The sequence below is a fragment of the Macrobrachium rosenbergii genome, chromosome 23 (genome assembly GCF_040412425.1).
Source record: "Macrobrachium rosenbergii isolate ZJJX-2024 chromosome 23, ASM4041242v1, whole genome shotgun sequence".
In the NCBI taxonomy this organism is placed as follows: Eukaryota; Metazoa; Arthropoda; class Malacostraca; order Decapoda; family Palaemonidae; genus Macrobrachium; species Macrobrachium rosenbergii.
Window position 1 is genome coordinate 38020513 of NC_089763.1, and position 20416 is coordinate 38040928.

The 20416-nt window shown below is 39.3% G+C and overlaps 1 protein-coding gene across 2 annotated transcripts in view; it reads right to left on the reverse strand.

Moving 5' to 3' along the window:
* Window positions 1-1621: 1621 nt before the first annotated feature.
* The window catches only part of LOC136851507 (cytosol aminopeptidase-like), a 40352-nt gene continuing 21557 nt past the window's right edge, over window positions 1622-20416 (reverse strand). The window contains exons 5-11 of one of the 2 annotated variants that reach the window (XM_067125642.1): window positions 19124-19220; window positions 9103-9283; window positions 7986-8132; window positions 7475-7666; window positions 5777-5926; window positions 2581-2660; window positions 1622-2187 (exon numbers count right to left, since the gene is read on the reverse strand). In XM_067125642.1, the coding sequence (XP_066981743.1) occupies window positions 2029-2187; window positions 2581-2660; window positions 5777-5926; window positions 7475-7666; window positions 7986-8132; window positions 9103-9283; window positions 19124-19220 (1006 nt within the window). In that variant the 3' untranslated portion in view covers window positions 1622-2028. Of the gene's footprint in view, window positions 2188-2580; window positions 2661-3365; window positions 3446-5776; window positions 5927-7474; window positions 7667-7985; window positions 8133-9102; window positions 9284-19123; window positions 19221-20416 lie in introns of both variants that reach the window. The other variant, XM_067125643.1, reaches the window with a different exon arrangement.

Consider the following 20416-nt stretch of genomic DNA (forward strand, 5'->3'; position numbering starts at 1 on the left):
TTAAGATGTTCCCCCTCACACACACACACACATACTATATGACATGCTGTAATCTTAAGTGTAATAAATATTGTTATTTCATGGTTTGGCATACAAAATGCACTCATTACACCACTCACAAGAGGTTGTATGCTAATTGAACTTTTGTAATCATACTGAACATTTGCAATCTCTCTCTCTCTCTCTCTCTCTCTCTCTCTCTCTCTCTCTCTCTCTCTCTCTCTCTCTCTCTCTCTCTCTCAAAAACAACAAAACAGACTATTTAACTTGTGTAATTTTTTCCACATTAAAAATATTTTACATTAATAAAAGAAAATATCCTGTACAGCAGAGTAATAAATGATGTTCACTTACCATAATGCACAACAATATTGATAAGGATGGTGTTGGAGGGCACTGAGGGAGCAATGGGATACAATGAATGAAGAGGATGACAGTATACACACTAAAATAGGCTTAATCACAAGACAGGCTTAATCACACAGTGTGCATTTTTACCCTAAAATCTCAAAACTATACAATATCCCTTTAATTTCTAATTATTTTGTAACACTACAGGAAGAATCTATACACTATACTTGTAACTGTACAGTTCACCATTCACACAATTGGCTGATCTACACTTCACAATTTTTCAACTAGTGACGAGTGAGGGGAGGATACAGTCGACAAAAACCAAGGAACATAAACAGGTGTTTCAACATTAAGACGGAATGCTAAGGAGTAGAATTACATGCCTTTAATTGTCAGGGCTCCCTCATAACTACTGCTCTCATACTTACTGCCTTTTTTTCTACAACACTTTATAAACAATACTGTACTAAAATGTCTGTGATAGAAAGTGTACCAGTGAAAAAATCCTCCCAGATTCATTAGGTAGACTGTGGATGAGCACAAGGTAAGCCTTGATACCATGCCACTGCTCAAGGGTACATCAGAATATTTTAGAAATATTTAATAAATTTCTGAAATACCCGTGCACCTGTATAAGCAATTCTATTTTGTACCAAATCATCCTGGTTACAAATTTACAATACCATACAATAAAAGGATTTTGACAAAGGAAAAATCTATTTCTGGGGAGGGGCCCGTGTCACCCGGTGAAATAATCCATTCAGCACTTATTTCTAGGTAATTCCGTTGCTAGATACCAGAGAAAAGCTAAATGTAAAGCTGGGTTACTACCCCCAGAGCGAGCTCCAAGAAATGGAGTTGTATATGGTAAAGGGTGAGATTGTCACAATCATGGGACCCTGCCCTATAAAGATTCCCAATGTCAAAAGTCCCAACGAGAGAGGTGCCGATACAAGCCCATGCACTACTCGCGGACTGTACACAAGGCAATACTAGTCGCATTCCATGTTAGCACTCACCCCACTAGAATGATGTTTACCATGGGAGGGAGAGAATGAAAAACAGGGGTAATAAAGTACATACACCATGAAAAAAATTATATTCTTACCGGTATTCTGTATAGTTTATCATCCTCAGTAGTAGTTAGGATTTCCATGATTAATAACTCTACGTAAATTCAACAATGAATGAGGTCATGGAGCCCACTATCATGACAAGACTAAAGCCTGCAGAAAATTATTGACACTGTAAAGTTTATAATAAAAAATTTACATATAAAACATTTATTTCAAGTAAAATTTTACATATATACATCTCAAAAAATGTAAATAAAAAATTGCTGACAGTTTAGAAGAATATTGTAAAATTACTGAAATTGTCTCATTTAATATTCATGTCTTTACATATGAAACAAATACCCATAAAGCAGCCTCTCAACTTAGGAGTATATGAAACGTTAAAACTATCATATACCATATACAGTATATAGTTCACTCCCTGAGTGAAATTTGTGGAAGCTACAACTCTGATGTCTCCATCTGCAACATCCAGTAACAAAAGAAGTCCTCTATGACTGTATAAGATCTTGTACATTTCTTGTTCCCAAAACTTTAATAACGTACAAAAAAATTAACAAAATTACAATTCAGACTAAGCATTTATATTACCAACTCTTTAGAGTCCACTGTCACCCACTGCCAGAAGTTCAATGAAGTTTGCAATTGTTCTTGTAGGTCGTCCACTCATGCCCTTTCCGAGATAAGGGACTTCATCCTGGTTCTCCATGACCCCAGCAATATCTATGTGCATCCAATGATCACAAGTAACAAATTCCTGTGGAGAAGATTCCTGCTTATCTCTCAATACTCTATGTTTACTTTATTTGTAAACCTCATCTGGCTGGACTGAAGTGATAATCACTTCAGGCTAACCATATGAGGTTGTTGGTAAAACTTTTATTTGACAATACAAAATGCAGTCAGATAAGAATTCTGGTCTAAGCAACATATTCTAAACAGAAAAAAATTGTACACAAATTGGTCTTATCATATGATGAGCTTCTTACAATGAAATACCAAATACTGTACTTCAGTAACTATGCTTCATTCCAAAATAATTTAATAAGTAATTTCTTCTTAAACATTTAAAAACTTTGCATACAGTCTACATCATGATTCAACTCACATAATGCAATCAATGATTGCAAGCCAACTTCTAAGTACTCACCTGAAGGAAGGTGGCAGCAGTGCAAGACCCAGCATAACGATCATACTTGCCTAAGTTATGCACATCAGCCAGGCCAAAGTCTAACAGAAATAAAAGAGCAACATTCTGTACTTTAGGACTCTTTTAAAGATTTTAATTTGCAGCTCAGGTCTTCCTGATAAATTCCATATGCTTAAGAAATGTGTTTCAATGCCAATCTTTCTTATACAAGAAGGAATTGATACTGTCCTTTATATCACAAAATTGTAATTGGACTTACTAGAAAGTTTAAAAAGATTTCAGCCTCCTTCAAACCTCTATATATCAAATAAAATCCCCTAGCTTTTACTCCACAAATGGAGTTATTCACTGAACACCAATTACACCAATTATTCTTTGAAAAAAAGAAAGGCATATTTCTAGAAGAATAATCTTAATCAGTTGATCAGGTGTGAAATACATTCTTTTTCAACTGTCCAATTTCTTCCACATTCTCAGCATACTAGTTTCAATACCCCATTTAATACCGAATCCTCCAGATAAGGTCTCAGCAAGGTTAAAAGTACAATAATTAGTAGTCTGGCTAACCTACCAAAATACTGGACATTAACACTATAACCATATGAAACCCTCATCCCACAAAGAAAATATTCAACTGTCTAGAATTTAAGTTGAAAAAGCTGCAAATTAAAATGAGATTTATCATCAACCTTAAGACCTTTGGCTGATATGAATAACTCAAGCAAAGAACCAAAATCTCTAATACTAAATGAAGCTGAAACAAACCTCAAACACAGGTCCATTACCTTCAAAAACCCAGCAGCAGAACAAGATGCCCCAGCAGGCTTATTCTTTGCTTGGTTGTTCACATCGGCCAAATGGCACGCTGATAAAATAGAAAAAATAAATAAACATGCCCACTGCTACCTGTACCACAAAATATCACATTAACTGTATAAAACATCTGTTGTATTGCAAAATGTGTCAATCAAATTCAGTGGTTATTTACAAGTACTGTAATACAATCTCATCTCTCATTAGATTGTTTGTGATGTCTTACAAAATGAACATGGGAATAAAAACAATATTCTATAAGCCATAAAACGAACATTTTAAAATAAAACTTTTTATTGTCACTGACTTCAGATAACGGTAACCTACAAAAAGGGTAATGAAATGTGTCGTAATTGTACATCTAAATATCACATCAAGAAGCTTGTGATTAAAACATCCTCAAAGAGATGAATTACTGTCAAAGTGTTTCTTGCATATAAAAAAAGCTCAAGAGTGTTAACTGCTTAGTCACGAAGGTCTCAAAATACAAAGTATATTTTCACATTTAATTACCTATTCCAGACTTATATAACTTAAGAACAGGGAGCTCTATAACCAAGATCATCATGTTTATTAAGTAATTTAACCAGACCACTTTGTAAAAGTTCTAAATTTTCTTATGGCTGCACTCCATACTCAAAATTAAAGTAGTAAAGTAACTTGGTAACTGTGTGATGCGCACTGAAATTTTTTACAAAAACCATCTATGCAAATGAGTAAACTGCATAGACACATGGCAGGAAGACAAAACAGAAAGAATATACAAGATCAAATAAGAGGTAAAAGTAACATCATGGAAACAAATTTCAAAACATATAAAACCATTAAATCAGTATAAGGAGATACAGTACTAACTAGTTGACAATGATGCAATATTTCATTTTCTAATCTATGGTCTATGGTCAAGAATCATTTTGTTTGCTATCTGGATAACTATAGAATTCCTGGCATTCAGCTTTCTGAATGCCAGGTTTTCTGTGTATTAAGATTTTAATTTATTCTTCATTTGAATTGTTTCTTCTAGCAATGGTACTAATAACCTCTCAGCAAAAAATCTGTAGCTGAACTACTACCACTGACAGTTTCTGCCAATTCTTAGTTAAATTATTTTCATTTTCCAGCACCTGAGTTTTAGTCTATTTTTATATCTGGTCTTCTTTTTTATCAATATGATGGCTTAAACTTTTTTTTGTACTTATTTAAAATGTAAGAGTTATGTTTAACTTACAAGAAAAGTTAGCTTATGTATTTTTTGTAAGAGAATATTAGTCCTCTCACTTAAGTTTTTACATTTGTTAGTGTGCTCCTCCTTCCCCATTTTCATCTAGTCTCTTTGCTTCATCATGTGGTATATTAAGAAATAATTTCCTCTTTGGCCCAGTTGGATTTTTTTTTTTATCTTTGCAATATCACTTCACGTGACATCTTGTCAGTTCTGACACTACTACTGTATATGGAATCTTAAAGTAAGTTATCACTCCTTAGGATCACTTTCCTCTGGGAGGAAGTTCTGACCCTGGCCCTTTCCTCTTTTCCCTTGACATCACAACATAGACAGATTCGGACTTCTGTCACTCTCTGCAAGTGATTAATGATTAGCAATCCATGTTATGGAAGCTCTCTCATTACTGCCTGCAGTTTTAAGCAAGGTTTCGGTCCAAACCTTGAACCTTTGTTTTCTCTTAGGGCCTTGGGTTGCTTGTATATTATTAAGTAGTTTAACACAACCACTGAGATACAAGTAATTAATCACTAATCCAACATCAATGTGACCAGTACGGCACAATATTAGTTATTTTTCTGGATCACAGTGGTATCCATTAAAGGTTATCAATGACCAATTGTTCATGATTAAAGAAAATGTTCAAAACTCATGTTAAAAAAAGAAACAAAAAGATGTTATTGGTCTTTTTTTTATATTCTATGAGTTCTGCATATTTTTTAAATCTTGTAAGCATAAACAGGTAGAAATCTTGCAATAAGCTATAATTTTTAGTTAGGTTATACTATACAGTAATGTACTGTTTGTATGTTTAGCAGCAATTTATTTTACAATGATATCGCTGGAATTAAGTAAATTACTTTTCAACTGAATGATAATTACATATACTGGTTAGGACAGGCTGTACACTATAAACTAAGCAAGTTGGCTACAGGGTACTGTGTAGGCTATAAGTAAATCTTCATTATGTAACTGATTTCGCTACTAATTGAGTAGGCAGTTCCCATAACAATCCATACAGTTAAGGTCCCACTGTACCTGGAGACTTCCCTTTTGGATATGAGGGTCATAAATATATGTCAAAGAGAAGGAAAAACTGAAACAGTAAATTGGCCATTTTTCCATATGACAAATAAAGTTATCATACCACAGAAAACTCACCTGTAACTTGACTAGAATAGTGTTTCCAAAGAGGCATTCTCCAAACACGATCACCAGAAATGGTCCCTGCTTTGTGCATGAGCTGCCACAGAGGTGTACTACTGGTAAATGCTCCAGCAGCACCAGCTCCTAATGCAACTGCCATTGCACCTGTCACACATAGACTTTTAGCAACTTGAAAATCAAGATCTGAATTAGCAAATTATTCAAAGTATGACTTCAAAATAATTATTAAGAAAATCCTGATATTTTCTACAAAGGACATTTACATTCATATCAAATAATTAAAATACTCAAAAGTAATTGATCTACACAATTTGCCCATCTGCAAATGAGCTTATCCACATACTTAGCTCTCTCTCTCTCTCTCTCTCTCTCTCTCTCTCTCTCTCTCTCTCAACAAAATCTTGATTCTAGTCATTTTGATCACCAAGTAGGATGTCATGTAAATCACCTATTAACACTCCATGAACTTTCATTTATAATAAATCTTATCAAAAAGGAAAAGGCAGCCTGAAGAATCTTTATCCAAACAAAAAAAATAAGAATAACCAAACTTTGCACCACGAGCATAAGCAAAATATCTCTGAATTAATCATCTACTAAATTACAAACATTTTTCAAATACATTCTCATAAGAAGGCACCATTTACAGAGTATCTTACATAGGACTCTGTAGACGTTACTAAAAGTTTTTTATAATCTCTTCAGAACCAGGTGCATTGCTTTTTGCCCTTGTTTTTCACATTTCTATTTGGTTTCTTTTCACCTTGCTGTCCAGCTCTTTTTAACTTTACCTTGCCTCAATATTCAACCCTCTCAAGAAGAAATCCTAGGGATGACCATATCAGTTTAGAAATGTGATTCCCTAAATATCAAACTAACTCATAATAATAATGCATGAGTAACTATAAGTATGATATGCAGTAAGTAGAGCAAAACTGCACTAATCTGGCCCCTATAAATCTGGAATCTAACATGATCTGAACAATATACCAGTAACTCTGTAGATTTAAAGGTAACTTATCAACACTTACAAAATATTTTGTAAAAATTTAAAATATGGGTTAAAACAATCAGCTGTATTCTTATAAATAACATATCACAATAGGAGCTCCAAATTCTATTAAAACAGAATAAAATATTACTCAATATCACTTTAACTTACAAATACTGAAAAATAATAAAATGCCACAAAACAAAGGCAGAAGAATCATTGGAACTAGCACTACCAGAAAGGAGAATTAATGAAGAATATAAACTACATGTAAAAGAGATATTACTAATTCATTTATTACCTAGATGAGATATGGGGAATAAAAAGATGATTTAGAAGAACAGATGATCATATAGTATTATGCTTTATTAGGCACTCCTGCAAGAGAATCTAAAGTGTGGGGAAATCTGCATAAATATCGGCAATCCTGCAAACAAGCCTATTCCTCAAAGCTATATATAGTCTCATGGTTTAGTGGTGAAGACGGCTAAGTATATGACCAACATTCATGTATCTTAATAAGAATTTAATGCAACAGCTTTCTTTTCTATTATGAAAAGGTAACACCTGATTAAGAAAAAAGTCAAGGGAGAACACAAACTACCTTCTCACAAGGTGGCAAACCAGACATAACTGTTTACACATTTCTGAAACAAAATGATGTCCAAAAATTCAGTATGAATAAAGCACACATCATATACCTGTAAGTGTTGCCATATCAATCATAGCTCTAGGTTTGAACTGAGAAGCATAATGCAAAGCATCTGCTAATATGAGTCTTCCCTCAGCATCTGTGTTGTCAATCTGGATGGATTTGCCATTGGATGCAACCACAACATCACCAGGCTTAGTAGCAATGCTTCCTGGCATATTTTCACACAATGGTATGAAACCTGAAACACAGAACACATTCATATCAATCAGTGAAATACTTTGTAAAAGTTACAGCAACAACAGAAGCACAAATGGCATTGTATTGAACAACATAAATATAGACTCAAATGGGAAAAACTGATTACCTTACGGTTAGAAACAGAAAACAGAAGGATTAAAATAAAAAAAAAGTAAATATACCTCTAGTAACACCTGTAGAATGAGTAAAATTAAACAACAGTGGAATAACTGATAGTGAAAATATGCCTAGGTACTACTGTGCGGTACGAACAAAGAATATTTATCCTTTAATATTTTTAGGTATGCATATAATCTAACCTTTAATATTGACTGGAAGGTGTAGCGCAGCAGCAATGAACATGGCCCCAACTGTGCAAGCAGCACCTCCCATGTCAGCACGCATCTTGTCCATCTTTGCAGAGGGCTTCAGAGAAATGCCGCCCGTATCAAACGTCACTCCCTTACCTTAACAGCAAAGAAATAGCACTGTACAAAAAGTATTAAATCAAATCATCATCCATCTAACAATATGCCAAAAATATTTTTATAAAGAAATGTGCCACAGCAAACTTAATCTCTAAACAATTAGAAGTAAAAGTTTCTAATCTTGTATACATAAGGTAAAGGGCTGGCTACATTTTGAACTGTGTGTGCCAGAAAGAATTAACCTTAAGCCATATTCCTGACCACCCTGAGAGGCAAATATGAAATTCATTATGCACAGTGGACAGTGTGAAAAATAATACCTTGTAAATACAGTATATGTAGTTTACTAAGTATATGTTGTATAGATAAAACTATATTTACTGTATAATAAAAAAATGTAAATACTGTATTAATATGGAAAACACTGCCATTCCATACTTTCCTCTTCTACAGTTTCCTCCACTGATGCTTCTCCTTTTCCTAGACCTAGACATTTTCTTTCACTGCTACCCATACTACAATTCCACTCTCTGCATGCAATACATTAACAATTTAGTTTTTATTTAAAGAAGGGACTTACTGGCTCTCTTACATTTGATAGAATTACCATCATCGCTGCTGTACTTTTGAACTTAAAAGGCCATGTTAACCAAACTCTTGCGAAAGAAACAAAAAACACGAGCAAGATGCAATACTCTAGTTCACATCATAGATGCTAGAACATGAATTAGATATTATGCAGGTTATATGGGTATAGAGTAGAGGATAAGTGGGACAAAGGCTCAGTAACTCTAGAGATGAACCACAATGGCCTAAGACAAAGATTGTGGTTGCATGCAAAATCTTAAACATTGCAAATTTCTAGATTTTTCTTGATGCTTAACATTCTCTGATTGTGGGTAACTCAAACCACAGATGCTGAATCTGTAGATGATGCTGGGCAACTCTAATAAATCAATTCAAAATAGAATAAGCATCTAATAAATACAACAGTGACTATAATTCTTACCTACAATAGCCAAAGGCTTTTCTAAAGAATTAGTTCCTTTGTAAGTCATCTCAAGGAAAATTGGAGGTTCGCCAGATCCCCTTGTAACGGAAAGGAATGCATTCATTTTACGTTGATTTATCCACTCAAAAGTTCTTACAGCTACCTCCACTCCCAACCCTTCCAAGCAATTTACAGCTTCCTGAAAAGCAATTTTAAATCTCTGATTAGACAAACTCAGTTCCAATAAACAGCAAATTCATAACCCTAACTATGTGTGTTCCTTTGACTGAGGTATCTCAATCTCCTATTCAAGCTCATTTTTTTATAAATTTTCTACATAGGGAAGTCATACCAATGTTATAAAGAAACACCATAGATTTCTGAAGAATCTACACTGCATAAAAATTTTTCATATTAGCCTTTTAGTTAAAACAAATATTTTTATATTTCTAAAAAGCATAAAAATTTTTTTTGTAAACTCTGGGATGTTTAATGTGAATGTATCATAGACAAAATTTTATTGTAAACTCAGGAAAGTCTCATATACATGTACCAAAACACAGCATGAGAATATCTGGTAATATCAAGGTCTTGCCTCAGCCTAAAGTGACTTTCAGTAATTAACAATTCTATAAAATCTTGACATCAGGGATTTCCACTATAGTCACAAGTCATAAGAGACCTCCTTAACATGCACAAAAACCCCAATGCAAATATACATGATCTTTGACCCTAGCAGTGTTATATCAGTACAAAATTCTTTACGAGAAAGGTTCTCACAAATGCAAAATCTACCTCAAGATTACACTGGGGAGATCCAGTAATTAAAGGAGCAAATGTAGGTTGCATAACAATACAAATTCTTCTCTTGAGTTAAGACTTTCCTCCAATACAGATATCTGACCTAAAAATATAGCTCTATACATCACATACAGAATGGCACTCCCTATTTGTGACAACTCTTCTCTTGCTTCCTTTTCTAAGTCAATGAATAAAAAGGGGCTTTGTCTACCTAGGATTCTTATCACATCTCTACTTCTAACCAATTTCTCCACAGGAAAAAGTGTCTTCTTAAAATACTTTGTCACCATGTTTTACTTTAGAAAGAAGCCACTCTTCTCTCTTCAAGAAATTGCCTATTATTATTATTATTAATTATTATTATTATTATTATTATTATTATTATTATTATTATTATTATTATTATTATTATTATTATTATTATTATTATTCAGAAAATGAACCCTATTCATATGGAACAAGCCCCAGGGGTTATTGACCTGAAATTCAAGCTTCCAAAGAATGTTACTAAGGTGTTCATTCGAAAGAAGTAACAGAAGGTAAAGGGAAATACAAAAAGAGGATATCAGTTATTGAAAAAATATAAATTAACAAATTATCAAATACATAAAAATGTAAGAAAATTACTAAAACACACGAAGAATTGTATTAGGGTAGTACAGTAATACCTCGAACTTGCGCCATTCGAGTTGCACGAATTCTCACACACAAATTTTCTATTGGAACCTAACTAATGGTCATACACAAGTTTTTCACAGACACGCGAACATTTCCGAACACTGAGAAACCCTGCAAAAGTGTGTTTAATTTTTTTATGTAATTTATAAGTTTTCAAGCTTTTATGTGTAAATTAAATAACATTAAATATTATTAGAAGTAATAATTTCTCTCTCTCTCTCTATCTCTCTTTCTTTTAGTGAGATGAATTTTTATGGTACATGTAAACAGGTACGTTTATTTGTGGATAAACTTTTTAAGTAATAATATGTACTAATTTTCAAATATTAATAAGATTAATAATAATAATAATAATAATAATAAAAAAAAAACTGTAATACAAAATTCGTATTATCTTGAACAAACAAATCTTCCTCATCTTTTGTAAGAAGGTGGAAGGCAAAGCTGTCAGACATGTCATTTAACATGACAAGAATGGGAGTGTTGCTAATCAGTGGTCAAATTTTTCTTGTAATTCTCTCTCTCTCTCTCTCTCTCTCTCTCTCTCTCTCTCTCTCTCTCTCTCTCTCTCTCTCTCTCTCTCGTTCAGAAGTTAGCCAACCTAATGTGATTACAGCACTGTTTCTCTGTATGTCTTTAACTGTACAGTAGATAATTTTGAATTGATCTAATTTTACCTGTACCGTTTACAAACTGTAAATGCGCAGTTGTAAAACATAAGAGACATAGAGCATTTCAGAACAAAGAGAAAGTGACAGAACAAAAAAGTTTGTACAAATGGGGTTGAGAAGACTTCTAAAAATAGATTGGTGGAATGGGGGAGAGAGTCACACACTATATTCTTAAGTCAACCATTTATTTCTTTTTTTTAGGGTAATGTATTAAGCTAACACTCTCTCTCTCTCTCTCTCTCTCTCCGTAATACTGTAATTCATAAATAATATAACTTGACATTTCAAGTAAGGACAATCTCTCTCTCTCTCTCTCTCTCTCGTGTTATTCTCTCAGTCTCCGTAATAATTAATAAATAATTTCACTCTCTTAAGTAAGGACAACCCTTGAACCAGGCGATTCTTTACCATTCATGTTGGCTCTCTCTCTCTCTCTCTCTCTCTCTCTCTCTCTCTCTCTCTCTCTCTCTCTTCTCTAGTTATAGTTAGCGCTCACACATTTTTACAACTTATTAATTCTCTGTACGTCTTTACCTGTACAGTAGTTTAAATTGATCTAATTTGACCTGTATCGTCTCTACTTAAGTGTAAATGCGCTAGTGTTGCAAATACGTTCTAAAACACAGAGACATAATAACTAAGAGTTGTATTAGTCAAAATATAAAGCATTGTTTGTTCATGAAAAAAGCATTTCAGAACAAAGAGAAAGAGACGCAGAATAAAGTTGTTAAAAAGAGGTTGAGACGATTCTAAAAATAGATCGGTTGGAAGGGGAGAGAGAGAGAGAGAGAGAGAGAGAGAGAGAAATTCTCTTACAACTCTCAATTTTTATGTAAACCATTTATTTCTCTTTTTTAAGGGTAATGTATTAAGCTAACTTTTAAATGAAATTACAGTAACTTTAATTCCATTTAAAAGATAACTTAATTATTTGGGAGCATGATTAGGGTCATATTTAGTGTTTAAACTTTAGAAATAAGCATTTATTAGCATTTTTAGAGACCATGCCAAACTTACGCGAAAATTCACCCTGCGCGAGGGGTTCTGGAACCTAACATCGTGTAAGTTCAAAGTCTGACTGTAATTGGTGATATGTGATGATGCCTTGTAGGAGAAGACTGGATGTTGCAGGGATGGAGAAATAATATCCCGAGTCATAAGTTGCTTTATTCCATACAGCAAACAGGTAAACACAGAGAGGGTACTGCAAGGCGTACAACTCGTGCAAAGAGAAGCAGGAAGAATAATCATGCTTATGTGCAGAGTGCGGATTCATGCGCATGCGTTAGCAAGAGACAATGTTCATGAAATAGAATGCATATACATACAATAATATATAGAGTAATCCACACCTCCCCTCCCCCTTTTGTATTCAAAGAGGTATCTTGAACGTACTATGCAAGTTACATACAGTGAAATATCAAATAACAGAGTGCAAAGCAAACAATATACAGTGAGTTAAGCAAGTAATTATGTGCAAAGCAAACTGCATAAGTGGCACGCATGGGCTTTGTACACTAGGTAGGCCTGTTTAATCTTGGAGACCTGCAAGGGGCTTTGCAAAGAAGTGATGGCTTTTCCATGTCAGGGCTAAGGACCACAGGGATTAGAGTTGGGAACTTTACCAGGATCAGGCACTGGATATAGGAAGTGACAGTTCCGACGTAGCACTCGACCACTTGGGAGGCGGACCTCGTACTCGTGTGATCATGTGTCACATGATGATCCCAACCTTGTCCATCGGTGGGATGTCAGATCCTGGACGTGGACATGTTGGCCCACCTTCAACCTGGGCAGGGGACGGGCGTGGGCATCGTAGTTGTGCTGCACTTGAGCTGCTCTGGCAGCAGCTCGGCGGTCACAGTCATGGGCCTTTTCTTGCCAAACTTCTGTGAACAACTGAGGATGGGCGGGCACAAACGTACAGAGAGGGTGACCATACAGTACCTGGGCAAGAGAGCAACCAGAGTGGTTGGGCATGTTGTGTAACTCAAGGAGGCCACGATCAAAGGCTTCGCAGTTGATGTTTCCTGTAGGGGCCGTTTTGAGGATCAAGTGCTTGACAGCCTTGACAGCGGTCTCAGCGTGTCTATTAGACTGCGGGTAGTGTGGCGACGAGGTTATGTGGTGTACACCCCAACGCTCTGTGAAGTCGGCGAATTCTTTGCCGGTAAACTGGGGTCCTCCATCGGTGCATAGGCGCAGGGGAACACCAACCTCTCTGAAGTAACGACAGAAGTGCCGTACTGTCAAGGAGGCGGTGGTGTTACCCTTGCAAGGGACGACCAAAGGCCAGCCGGAGAGGCGGTTGGCAACCACAAGGAAGGACTTCCCTGCTACCTGGAAGAAGTCCGCTGATACTGACTCAAAGGGCCTTGATGGGTGGTCATCATTGTGAAGGGGCTCCTGCTGTTGGCTGGGACGCAGGATCTGGCAGGGCTCGCAGGCGGCGGCGGTGTTGGCGATGTCCGAGTCTATCCCAGGCCAGAAGACGGTTTGTCGAGCCCGACGTTTGGTAGCCTCGACACCTCAGTGGCTGTCGTGGAGTCTGGCGAGTGTGTGGCAACGTAGAGCTGCAGGAACCAGTATTCTTGTTCCGTAGAGCACGAGGTTACCATCAGTAGAGAGAGCTTCTCGCAGCTTCCAATACGGTAGTAGGGAGGCGTGCAGGTTGTACCAATTTGTGGGGAACCCGGAACTGATGCAATCACGAAGGCAAACATAAGTGGGGTCGGCCTGTGCTGCTATCGACATGTCCTGCAGGGTCCGGTCGGCGTGGAAGGTTGGGGCATCCTTGTCCTGGGAAGCTGTTGCAGCGTAGATGACTGACCTAACATGCACTGTTACCTCAGCGCAGCCAGTCATATCCTCAGAGGTCGGGTAGCTGACTGGTGCACGGGAGAGAGCATCTCCCACATCTGGGATGCATAGAGACTTGCCAGCACGCCACACTGCAGTAAATTGGTATTGCGACATGCGCTCCTTCATTCGCTGAAGCCGTGGGTTTTCGACCATATCCAGTGTGTAGCTGTTGATGATGGGCACCAGCGGATGATGGTCAGTTTGCAGGGTGAAGATTGGCAGTCCTTTGAGGTAGAGATGGCATTTTGTGAGGGCCCAAGATACTGCAAGCATCTCCAGCTCAATCATCGCATACCTTGTCTTGGCATCTGCGAGAAAGCGGGATCCACACTGGACTACTCGGAGACGACCAGAGCCATGGTCCTGGAGGAGGGCGTAGCCTATCCCATACAGACGAGATGCATTGGTCTGGAGAATGGTTGGCAGTGTTGGGTCAAAAGAAGCAAGAACAGGCGGGCTTGAGAGTGCTTTCTTCACGCGTTTGAAGGCCTGGTCATGGTCTGGTGTCCACATAAAAGAGCGCTTGGGGCTCATGAGTGGGCGAAGGGGCTGTGCAGTCAGGGCAATGTCTGGGGTAAACTCTGTCAACTGGTTTACTAACCCCATGAAGGAACGTAGGTCCATCAGATTGGATGGTGTTGGGTAGTCTTGTAGGGCAGCAACTCGTCCTGGAACAGCAGCAATTCCTTCTTCGGAAAGAGTGAAGCCACAGAAATTCACTTGGGTCTCTGCCACTGTGAACTTGTCTCTGTTGAGAGTGATGCCATGTTTGCAGCAGCAGGTGAGTAGTTCATGGATCCCGTGGTAGTGTGTCAGTAGGTCATTGTCGAAGATGAGAATGTCATCAACAACCTTGACGCACTTCTTCATACCCTGGAGAGCCAGGTCACCACGGTAGCAATAAGCATCGCCGGTGGCAGCTAAGCCCATGGGTCCCCGGCAATGCTGGAAGCATCCGTAAGGTGTAATAAAAGTGGTGAGGTGGCGGTCCTCTTCTGCTAGCTCAATCTGCCAGTAGCCGCGTAGAGCGTCTGCGGTGGAGTCGACGGCGCGGACAGCAGCTAAAGGTGCGGGTGAAGGGTGGGCTGGTCGGGAGACTTGTGCGTTCAACTTGGTGAGATTCACCGTGATGCGAACTCCCTTGGCCTATGGGACGACGACTAGTGGGTGGCACCATTCCGATGGCTCGTCTCCACAAGGCTTAATGATTCCCTGCTGGACCATGGAGCCTAGTTCATTCTTGACAGGTTCGTGGAAAGCATAGGGGATCTGCCATGGGGTGTGAATGGCGAATGGGACTGCATCCTCCTTGAGGTGAATTTTCATGGGAGGGCCCGCCATCGGCCTTAATGGAGCTCCTTTAAGGTCTTCCTTAGACACGAGCACATCCTGGAAGGCTTGTAGGAAATATTCTCGGGCCTCGCCAGGGGTTGCGTTGGCATGGAGGGGTAGCTCCTTACATCGGTTAACATGGGTGACCTGTAGGATGGGCCATGGAAAGCCTGGCGGGATGATGGCCAACTCCTTTCAGAGTGCATAGGACAGGAGTGGCATCTGAACACCTTCATGGACTTGGATCGTGGCGAGGCAGGACCGCTTGGCCAATGGCAGGGTGGTCTTAAAGGTACCTAAAGCTGGTGTCACCTTTGACCCATCTGCCGTGAGGGTCACTGACGTGGCAGGAGGCTGTAGCTCAGTCCTGGGAATGCGAAGAAGTTCCATGTGCTGGACCCATCACTGATATATCAGCTCCTGTGTCAGGTAGCGTCATAATCTTGGATGTCTCATCCGAGTGTGAGGGATATGAGCGACGATGAGGGGCAAGTTGTTGTGGAAAGGGTCTCGACCTCGCGACAGTTGGAGGACTTGTTAGAAGGGGGCGTGGCACTGGGCAGGCCGCCTTGCTTGGCACTCATCTGCTGTCGGCAACACTTGTCGTAGTGGCCCACTCGGCCGCAGTGTCTGCATGTGGCCTTGTTGGAAGGGCACTTTGGGGTCCTGCACGTGTCCCTTGCCGCTACAATTTCCACATACACTGTCGGTGGCTGGGCACTTGTCTGCAGAGCCGTGCTTCCTTGTGCAGGAGAGGCATGAAGAGTCTCTGTTAGGGGTTGGGTGCGCGGTAGCGCCCTTGCTGCCATGTCTTTTTGTTTTTTTATAAGCAGAAATGGCACACAATTTAGAAGGAGGAGCATGTATGGTGTTGGTGGCTGTCCGTGAGGCCTCATAGGAGCGACATTCGTTGACCATGGTGGCCAGTGGAGCTGCAGCATCCAGGGCATGGAGTTTCTGGGTGAGCTCCTCGTCCCTGACTCCCATGATGATGATCATCTTCAGCTGAATCTCTTCGCAAGCAGCAGAATGGCCAGGACAGACGTCAATTTCCTCTGCTACGTGCTTCAGTCGGACGTAGAAATCATTGAAGCTTTCCCCTTCCCTCTGTTTGCAGGAAAGCAGGTCCTGCGTTGTGAGCTTCATTCATGGGTTCTTAATATGTTCCTGGAGAACATTCAAGACCTCGTACACACTCCGATCCGTGTCTGGTGGTAAGTTGAGTGTGTGTTCAAGTATCCTTTGTGTCTCCAGCCTAAGGCACATACGAAGTTGTATCAACTGCTTCCTGGTAGGCAATGCCCCTAGGTCCTACGTCACGCTGTAGTCATCCCAGCGTCTGCGCCATTCCCTAAACACCTAGGGCGGCGGGGTCTGGGCGATGGCCTTCTGTGGGGGTGGTGGATGGGTGGGCGTTGGCACTGAGGGTTGTGTAGGAAGTTGTTGTGAGTCCGCTGGTGTTGCTTGCTGTTGGGTAGAGTTGACTGTGAGTAGCTGCAACAGGGCGGTGAAACGTTGAGCCTCCTCCTCTCTTCTTAAATAATCCACTTGGCGGCGTAGATCCTCTTCGTGACGACGTTGTTCCTCTTCTCTGCAACGTTGTTCCTCCTCTCTCCGACGTGCAGCCAACTCAGCCTGTCGAGATTCCTCAGGGTATTTGATGAGGAGCCGTAACTGCATTTGGAGCTGTGGGAGGCAGTAAAGTCAGGTGTGGTGAGAGCGAAGGTGGGGTTGCCAGCGTTGTAAAACCTGGTGGGGTACGACAGTCTGTTGGTGAGACTAGGTGTGAAGGCCACTGGTGGTCCTCAGGGTCCTGGTTGTGTTGTATATCCTCAGGTTCGTCTTGATGTGAAGCAGAAGCCATTATGAACCGTTTTCAGCAGTGTCAAAGATGAGGGAGAATTTCTACAGTTTTAATTATAAAAGTTACTGTAAATAATTCCACTGTGTGGCGAGCGAACACTGGCAGGCAGGGGAGGGCGGAGCAGGTCTGGGAGGGTTCCTGGGGGTAGGCAGTCGGAAGGGTCCGGCTACTCGCCTTGACAGTTGACTTGACTCGAAAAGTCAGCAGTGTGCGCTTAATGATGAGGGTGGGTGGACGTGCCTCGGGCTCCATAGCTGGGTGGGGGTAATGGGTCCCACTGCATGGTTGGGGAGGGGCACAAGAGAAATACAACCCACTAAAATCAAAGCACTAATATTACACTGCACTGGCACTTCACAAACATTGCACAAACACTGTAAGGTCCTGTAGAAACACCACACCAACACTGTAAGGTCCTCAGGCGATTGAAGGATATCTACAGGCGATTGTAGAATATCCACAGGCAATCGAGGGGTAACGGCAGCTCGATTTGAAATGCTGGATTCGGCGTTCCCTTGAAAAGCTGGATGGTTAACTCACTGCACCACGGTGATATGTGATGATGCCTTGTAGGAGAAGACTGGATGTTGCAAGGATGGAGAAATAATATCCTGAGTCATAAGTTGCTTTATTCCATACAGCAAACAGGTAAACACAGAGAGGGTACTGCAAGGCGTTCAACTCACGCAAAGAGAAGCAGGAAGAATAATCAAGCGCATGTGCAGAGTGCAGATTCATGCGCCTGCGTTAGCAAGAGACACTGTTCATGAAATAGAATGCATATACATACAATAATATATAGAGTAATCCACAGTAATGCCATGCACCTTTGCTTGAACTTCTGAAGTTCCAATTACATGACATCCTTAGGGAGGCTGTTCCACAGTCTAATAAGAGATAAACCTCTTGCAGAAGCAGGCATCCACACCAGAGAACAAGGTTCTAGTTAAGGAAGGACACATGACCTAAAACAGGTTGCACTGATTTTATCAGTTATAAATAATTATATGAGGTACTGTATTTGCTGAAAATTTCATGTTTCTCAAAAGTACGATGCGAGTCAAAGTTACAGCTGGAATAGCTGTGAGCAGTTTTCTCAGTGGCATACAATGGTCTCACCCATTCTCTCTTTTGGATAATATTTTAGTAATTAGTACTTTGCCATGGCGTGAGTTTTTCCTTCTCTCTTGTGGACAATTACACCTGAAACTGCCAGTTTACCTAGTCTAAAGACTCCTTCACTCCACCAGCAACCCTCTGAATTCTCTTACTTCTTCATCCTAAGATCCTTGTTGCCTTTAGTACTAAGACTTGGATGTATTACTTTATTTGATCTTTAGCTGTAAGACTTGGATGTATTACTTGCATATTTAGTTCCCAATCTTTTCTTTTTCTGCGCTAAACAGATGCAATGTTTGCCTCTCCTAACACATTCTACCGAAAAATAAAACCCCCAAAAGAGAATGTTGACGATGAAGAAGTTGTTGGAGCTATATGGAGGTTTTTGTTAGATTAGACCGTAAGGGTGATGTAGTCTTTTTGCAATACAATGTTGCCATATATATGGACTCCTATTCTATACAATGATTTATATGATTATCAGTGTTCACTATTCTGTACATAATCATTACCACCCTTTTTTACTATGTTTGTACAATATATTTTCAAAGAACATATTACTACATGCATGTTAATTTACTGTGCTTTTATTATTAAAAAATAAACTATCTTTCTAGTTTCATGTCAAGTACAGCTGCTAATCTGATTTCTACACTTATACCAGAAAATGAAGTAAATGCAAATCACCAATGCATTACATATAGAAACTTACCTGAGCAAAATTAGTTGGAGTTAAAATATTAGCTGGCGTTTCTTTTAGTTTCCGAGCTATATTCTGCCCTTCTGCAAGTGTCATCCCACGGACCCACCTAAAAAAAATAACATTAAAAAAAAATTACTTTCTTCATCAGATCTATTCAGAGGTCAACAAAATACACTGAAAGCCTTGTTGAAGCAAAAGTTGTAATTAGCCAGTAGCCCTACACATGTGCATAGATTCCTTGGTCCTTAGCTGTGAACTGACTCACTCTTCACGTTGTTTGACCAAAAGCTTTAAGACATTACTGGGGATGGAAGGTGGGAACTGTTATTATGAGTAATGGCTTTGTATGGAAAACTTTTTTTACAAAATCTTTACTTAAAATAAATCTTATGCTATACCACAAACCTGCTCCTCATAATTACCTCAAATTGCAAATTTGGGTGAGAAGAATAAAGTTGACAAGCACCCAAGAACTGGATGGTTTTGAACTGGATGATTAATTTAAATAACTCCTAGGACTAAGATGGCGCCAAGAGAAATCAGGGAATCAAAGTCATGACACAGAAACTCCATTTGAAACAATACTAAGCCAATTTATATCATATCCAGTTATCCCTTGGTCATCCACACTACTCCCAAAACTGCACTTTTTCAGCATGAATGAAAGTGGACAGTGTGGAGGAAAATTCCAACTGTCTGGAAGGAAGCGCTAAAAATACCTCTGCCACGCTCCGTTAGGCGAGTCGGTAGAGTTGTCGCCTAGCACTCGCTAGGCCTGAGTTCGAGTCTCCGCCGGCTAAAGAAGAATTAGAGGAATTTATTTCTGGTGATTGAAATTCATTTCTCGGTATAATGTGGTTCAGATTCCACAATAAACTGTAGGTCCTGTTGCTAGGTAACCAATTGGTCCTTAGCCACGTAAAATAAGTCTAATTCTTCGGGCCAGCCCTAGGAGAGCTGTTAATCAGCTCAGTGGTCTGGTAAAACTAATATATACTTAACTTAACACGCCATTGTGTGCATGGTGATTGGCTCAGAGACTATGTTGGGTGCTGACTGGCTTACTGATGAGGAAGCGAGCGAGAGATGACTAGAATGTTTTTAAATTAGTATCCTATGGTAAATGGTGAAGTACAGAGCACACAGCTGGCGTATGATACCATCATATATGATAAGTACTTTACTGTACACAGAAAATGGTCCCCATATTAACATAACTACTGTAACATGAGTCTAGGGAATATGTAGGGCTGCATCATCACTCTTCACACTTAGGTTGTGCATTACCATTTAACACTAGTA